This window comes from Mastacembelus armatus, chromosome 19 (genome assembly GCF_900324485.2).
Source record: "Mastacembelus armatus chromosome 19, fMasArm1.2, whole genome shotgun sequence".
NCBI classification, from domain to species: Eukaryota; Metazoa; Chordata; class Actinopteri; order Synbranchiformes; family Mastacembelidae; genus Mastacembelus; species Mastacembelus armatus.
In genome coordinates, this window is record NC_046651.1 from 15,946,946 (window position 1) to 15,954,168 (window position 7,223).

General features: G+C 39.7%; 1 protein-coding gene across 1 annotated transcript in view; it reads left to right on the top strand.

Moving 5' to 3' along the window:
- The window catches only part of sdk2b (sidekick cell adhesion molecule 2b), a 211,018-nt gene extending 207,021 nt beyond the window's left edge, over positions 1-3,997 (top strand). The window contains exons 45-46 of the mRNA XM_026316388.1: positions 1,205-1,261; positions 1,814-3,997. Of these exons, the coding sequence (XP_026172173.1) occupies positions 1,205-1,261; positions 1,814-2,236 (480 nt within the window). The 3' untranslated portion in view covers positions 2,237-3,997. The remainder of the gene's footprint in view (positions 1-1,204; positions 1,262-1,813) is intronic.
- Positions 3,998-7,223: the final 3,226 nt, after the last annotated feature.

Here is a 7,223-nt window from a genome sequence, read left to right on the forward strand (position 1 = left end):
TCCACTGTGAATGGATCTTGTTATTGAGTCGTGTTGCTAAACACACTGGCATGACTGCTATGCTTTTCAACACTTGTTGGCCCCAAGTGTTTACAACTGGGTAACAATATTAGATTACAAATAGACACAACCACTCATGCATCACAGTCTGACTCTCCTTATTCAGAGGAACAACAATGTAAACAAAATATAATATAATCACAGTGAACAGTTTCAGAAAGTTGAGGGAAGATATTGCTTTGCTTTTGCTCTGCCTTTGATTAATGATTAATTGGAGTAGGATGGGAAGGGTGATCACTTATTTGTTTAGAATCAAGAAGGATCAAAAGTATTTCTGTTTGGGCAGTTATAAGCTCTGCAGCACTGTAAAAAAAAGAACCTCCTTTATATACTGTAAGGCTTTTGCATTGGAGGTATGAATCACGTTGAAGCAGAGGGAAATCTGAGCCCACTGCCATATGTATCGCATATGTGCTGCGCAATATGCAACAAGAGATCTGTGCTCTGGGTTGTATCCTTCAAGTGCATGACAGCAGCCATGGTTCTGGGTCATGATGATTTGACCAGTGAAAGAGCAAAGAAGCTTTGAAAGAGTCACAATTATCACCATCCTCTTTGCAGTATGCAGTTTTGAAAATAATTTGTTCTTTTAATTTTTTTATTCACCTAATGCATATTCCAGGCAGTCTTTTTGCAGCATTGTCCTATAATAAGTTTGATAAAGATGACTGTGCATCAGTTCATTGTAGCCAGGTGATTATTCACGAGCCAGCTGGCCATTTGGCAGCTTGCTTTCATGGCAATTATTTGACCATGAGTAGTCCCCACTGAGCATTCAGTGATCATGTTGCCTTTTGTTTGACACATGGAATGTTATTTGACATGAATACAATAGGGTTTCTAGGTCAGCCTGCTGTAAGGTGAAGGGTCAGTGACGAAAATGGACTGAGGATTATCATTTCAGCAGAAATCGCTTGAGTGGAATTCAAATTTACTTAAAACCTGAAGAATTCTGCTTCCTTAAATTGAGAAATTGTGTTTTCTTTGCACAAATCTTTGTTTTTCACACTATTCACATAGAATGGCACAAAAGGTTTTTACATATATATGTATACATATTTATGATATCGTCATGACTGGGCTATTATAGTCATAATCTGTTATGGTGATTTACTGTAAAACCCGTTGTTTTGTTCACCCATAGGAGGCGCTGGTGTTTTCATATGGGACAGGTGGCCTACATACACTTCCACTGCATTTGGTGAGGTTCCTGTGGCTGCCTGCTTTGAATGTTTGTAGCCTGGTACAGTAGGTGATACTGTAGGTGACAGGTCCCTTTTCATCCAGTCCTCTTCCTCAAATTCCCATTCTAGGTTTTATGTGGTAGACTGATATGCAACACTGAACCATGTCTTGCTGGAGTGTTGTGGAAACTAGATCTTATATTCTAAACATGATCCAGTGACTGATTAGTTAAAGTAATGAGGATAAATTGACCTTTGCCGTCTTGTGTTGATGGTCTGTTTACAGTGCACGCTTCAGTAAAAAGTCATCATTCTGTGATCACACTATGACCATCTTTGACCATTTTTGGTGTCCATATGTACCTGTGCTGTGTTGTAAATGTAGATATGTGTGCATGTGTGTATTGTTCAGACAAGGATGATTGTGAATTGATGACTTTGCTGTGAATAATTAAATAACTTCATGTTCATTTACATTTTTAGCCTCACCTCTCTAACTCCGCCACACGGAAACACTGCTGAATATTCCCATCCTAACTCCATGTCTCTTCTTCTACTGTCTCTCACAGGGCAGTGACAGTGAGTATGAGGTGGACCCCAATCGACAGAAGACCCACTCCTTCGTCAACCACTACATAAGTGACCCCACTTATTACAACTCCTGGCGCCGCCAGCAGAAGGGCATATCCCGGGCACAGGCCTACAGCTACACTGAGTCCGAGTCAGGCGACCCGGACCACTGTGCCCCACCACCACTGCCTCCTCTACCGCCGCTGCCACCACAGCTCAGTTCACCCAGCCCCCAGCCTCAGCAGGCCCAGGGCCAGCCCCAGGGCCAGGGGAGCCTGTTTAGACCTAAGGGTAGCCGGACTCCGACCCCATCACAGCAGAGCTCCAACCCCCCTAGCCAGCACAGCACCCTCTACAGGCCCCCCAGCAGCCTAGCTCCTGGTTCACGGGCCCCCATTGCTGGCTTCTCTTCTTTTGTGTGAAATATGCTGAAAAGGACATCAAAATTTCTGGAAATATCTCTCCAACCTGTCTTGAAGGAGAGCACAGCATTCAACCCTATCAAGTGATTTACACCTGTCTTTTTCTTTTCTTGTTCTTACATGTTATTTTCTTCAGGCAGCCTGGATACATGTGGAACACCACTATGATACTTTTTAGAGCACTCTTTTTTTTGACCATTTCGTGGAAGTGTGCCAGTGTAGACTTCGATTTTTCTCACCAGTTGATAAAATACACTCTGTAACGTCAATTCACCTTTATTTTGCTATTTGAACTGTTTGCATGACCTTTTCTTATCATTTATTTCCTCTTTGTTATGTTTTTGGAAGAGTCAAAAGGTAATCTCTTTGATTCTGTACAAAGTCATAAGAATCTTTGAAAATATACACATATAAATATATATACATATATATATAATAGATGTACCTAGAAGACAAAATCAATTCAGTGCATACTCTGCATTGATGGAGACTGATATATAACATTGCGATGGAGCCATATTGTGAAAGTGAAAGGACATGTGTTTGTTTGGACCTGTTGACCTGGATGTAAAAACAAAAAAAACAACAAAAAAAAAGAGAAATGCTAAAAGACATGGATGTGAAATTCATGCTAAATCAAACAAGTTTTAATGTGTTTACCAGAAGAGCTTTAAGTGGACATTAGAGAAACAATCATGTGTTTCCATTGAAACAGCTCTCTGGCCTTTGAACACAAATACATTGAAAAGATGGACAACATGTCAGTGACTGTTCTGTGCCTGAAGGATACTGCAGATATATATTTGAGTGTATATCGGTTTAAGTCAGTGTTAAATCTTTTTGTGAGTGTGTAACAGCGGATCAAAGATGCCTTGATAGAGAAACACTTATTTATGATATCTGGCACCAGTTATGACTGAACTGCTGACGGTGCCCTTGACTGTGGCATCATAATGGCAGGCCTCATGCTACAAGAGCATTTCTTTTAATCCTGACAGATGTGGGCTGTGAATTCATTTGTGGTACACGTCCCATAGTTTTGCTCCTTTTGCTGGCTCAGACATCAGTCTCACTCTGCACATGTCTGCTGAAATGCTTGGAAGTGCAACCTAAGAGTGTCAGAACTGTCTGAAGTACTCAGTGACTGTCGCATATGGGCACAGCTGCCGGTCCTGCTCAAATGTTAACAGTGTGATTTTGATAAGAAACAATGAGGATTTTTTTTCCTGTTTCCTCCCCTGCTGGCATAACTCTTCTCTGTCACTGATCACTATCACGGAGCAGCGCTGAGCCTGCGCCAAGAGATGATGTCATTGAATTGCCTCACCTCTTTCGCTTTTGTGTAATCAACCATTGTGTACTATTCGGGTGTGACTGTACTGTCCAAAATGCTAATGTGTGTGAGTGTGTGTGTGTGTGTGTGTGTGTGTGAGAGAGATTACACTTCTTGTGTACACTTTACAGATCATTCACTGTGTGTCTGGTTATAAAGAGACTGTCCTGCAGCAACTGTAAACCTGCCTGGAGTAACGCCACAGAAGGTTGGCCCCATCCAGCCGTCTGCCAGGCGCACTCACAACGCTATAGTGAAGACTCAGTGGTGTGTTCCTAGTTTCCATAGTTTTAAAAAAAAGGAAAAAAATCTCATCTACTTATTTTCTGTGGGGTGATTTCATTGTACGCAACAAAAGCTTATCATGCAGAATCTGAATGAATATATGATCACAGTACATTTCTGAAATAAATTATTTTTCAATGTTAGAGGTTCTGGTACTATATTTGGGAAGAGTGTAAATGCTGGGGTAAAAAAATATTGATGTGAATGCATTTAGGAATGAAGGGTGTGATGATTTCTGATAATTACTGGTGGGAAAATTCAAATCACTTATTGTAATTTAGTCTGAAGCTACATTCAAACCAGCCATACATCTCAAAATGTCTTTTGCCCCAAATACACCCCAAAGCTACATGACCTCTTTAACTACAAGCTGTCATTACATTCTCAATGCCAATGCTGAGTAGCGTTATGTTTATTGTGTTTGTCTCACAGTGGTTGAGATAGTAAGTAAAATAACTACTGCCGTGATAGACAAGATTTTTTCCTCACAGGATTATAATATCGCAGCAGAGCAATAGTTTAATGCCTGGTTAGCCTTCAAACTTAAACTTGTTCTAACTGGACTTCCTAGTACAGATTTTTGAACAAACTTCTTCTGGCACAAGGCAATTCTCAGTCTTTCATTAGTGTTCCCACAAAAGTAGTGAATGTCTTAAACACCCTGAGCATATCATGTCACAAAAACATCACAAAAAACATAAAACTTAAAGAAATGTGAGAGTGCTTATTGCCAGCAATGCTTTGTCTAGAAATGATTTTTGTAAGCCAGTAGATAGGGTCTGTTGATGGCTAATTAGTTGATGAAATTCCACCTAACCTTAGTGTTACACATGGCAGCAATAAATTGGATCAGTGCAGATGCTGTGAAATCCTGTTATCAGGTTACAAATGTCCCCTCCTGACTTACTCTGTGCTCCCAGATATCCACAGTTCATTAGCTCATCATTTGTTCCTCACTTGGCTAAACTGCATTACTTGGCCCTTTAAACTCATCAGACTGCACATTAGGTGATACCTATATGTATCTAGGGCATAGTTAATGTGTGAAATATATTTTTAAGTAGCTGAACTAATACCTATAGTTGCATGACAGAAGTACATGCACAGTGTCAGATGGTGTTAGATGCTAATTGGATAACAGTCAACTTGATCCACTGCTAACCTATTAACCACATAGGCATGAGAAGAGAGGAGATTAGATGGGATAGGACGAAACAGGGAATTGGAACGAGTGCGTCCAGAGTGCTAATCCCCTTTTTGAAAACATGGGAAATTTTCCTCCAACAGAAGAATCACAGACAGGAGGCATTTTAGTTGCTGTAATGTTCATTTCCTTCTGTCTCTCTTTCTCTTTCCCTCAGGAAATGAATGACAGAGAAAAGAGTGAGCTGGTGGTCCCTGTTAAAAAGAGAAACCAAAGTACTAAATAACCCTGATGAGCTTTGGGAACCCACAGTTGGAATATTAAAGGATTCAGACAGAAGGTGTAGTTCAAAGGAGTTTGAAACTCTGAATTTAATTGCCTCGTTTGTGAGCTTCACTGAGGGTGGTTTGGGGATTTGAAGAGGATATACTGGCAGTTGGAGAAAGGATACTAATTTGAGAAAGGGGATGGTTCCTACATGCCATTCATGAATGCCTTCCTAATGTTCTGTTTGCTGGATGCTGAAATTGGTTTCTGACTTAATGTGCAGTATGGGGAAAAGCACAGAAATGACCCTAGCCATTTTGCTAAGTCCCTTTGCCCCAGCCAACCTTAGTCTCATTCTTCTTGTACTTTCCACAGTGTGTGGCTCAAGCAAGCTCTACTGACTGATGTGAAGTAATTTAAAAATGTGACATAAATTGCTGAAATTGTTAGATGAAGTCGTATTTGGTCAAAAAATGTTTTAACATTGGGCTCGTTTATTTAGTTGACAGGTCTCCACTAGAAAAGAGAGTCTCTGGTGTCCCAATTTTTAACTGTAGCCTCTTCAGACTGTATGCATTATATAACATATAACACTAAACCACACAGTGAGGCAATAATTGAGTAAGGGACCCACTTCAGGGTAAGACATCAAAGTTTTGTATTCCTGAACAAACTTACTGAAGTTCTGATGGACCCAAGCAAAGCTGCTCATAAAACTCTACACCACTAATTGGCCCACTGTGTAATAATATAAGACCTGAAGATGAGATGGCTATTGTAACCACACAGGCACAAACTCATTTCTACATGACCTGAATGTGTTTCACTTCAAAGGTTGTAAATTTGCTTTGTGTGTAAAATTAAAGGTCATTTTTAATGTAGTCTGAAATTGGTCAAAAATAATTGGCATAAAGGGCACATCATCTAGTCTAATTAACTTTATGGATATTAGTTATAATATGAATTAGTGTGTCTGGACCTTTAATTATATTAATGCACACCAGAATCAAGTGGGACGAACATTAATTGTTGTTGAGTTTTATGATATTTAGTTCATGTTTTGAATCAAGATGCCATAAGCAGGATATACTATTACACTGTAAAAGTTTGTGTTTGTGTATTGTTGCATGCAGGAGAATAAGAAGAAACTAATGAACATCATTAAGGCAAAATTCACAGTTGCAGGTTTAATTATTTCACAAAGACATAATGGAGCAATAATATACTAAATGGATTCATTTCTAAAGTAATAACAGAGGAGATTAAAAAGAAGATGTTTTAATGTTTCAGAGATCATTGTCTGAAAACATAATTGTGACAAATTGAAACAACAGTTTTATCAGTGACATTTGTCTTTATAGCTATTAGGTATAATTTCACATGGCAAACGTCATCGTAATGTTCACTTTTTCCTTCAAAATGACACGTAACATTCACAAATATTTACTTCTACCAGTCGCATTTGTGCTAATTGTGTAATTCATCACCGACCGCTGGTGGCGTTGTCCTCGATTTTCGTCCAAAGGAAGCGTCGCCATGTTGGATTGGTGGAGGAACCACGGTCACACCTGAGATTAGGATTAAAATGTTTGTCATTTTTCTGCACTGGACTCTTAATTTTTTTTTTTTAAGTTTTTCAATCTGGATCGTTTAAGAGGTTATGAAGATTCGGGAAGTACCTTCAGAATTTGGGTGAGTGTTATTAAGCGTTTTTTCTGTATTTCCACCATTACTAGCTTTTGCTAAGTGGCGTTTATTTCTGTGATTGGGGTGTAGGTAACGTTAATGCTAACCAGGTAGCTGTAGTTAAGATTCCATAGCTGGTTAAATGTTGAAAACGTCAAATATTATGTGTTGTGGCTACAAAGGCCTCTGTCTCTTTAAGCTGCAGCCGGAGGTGGTGCTCTCCGACACAGGAGAGGGTAGGGCAGCCAGGGCAGGGTAGGGGGGTGGCTGCT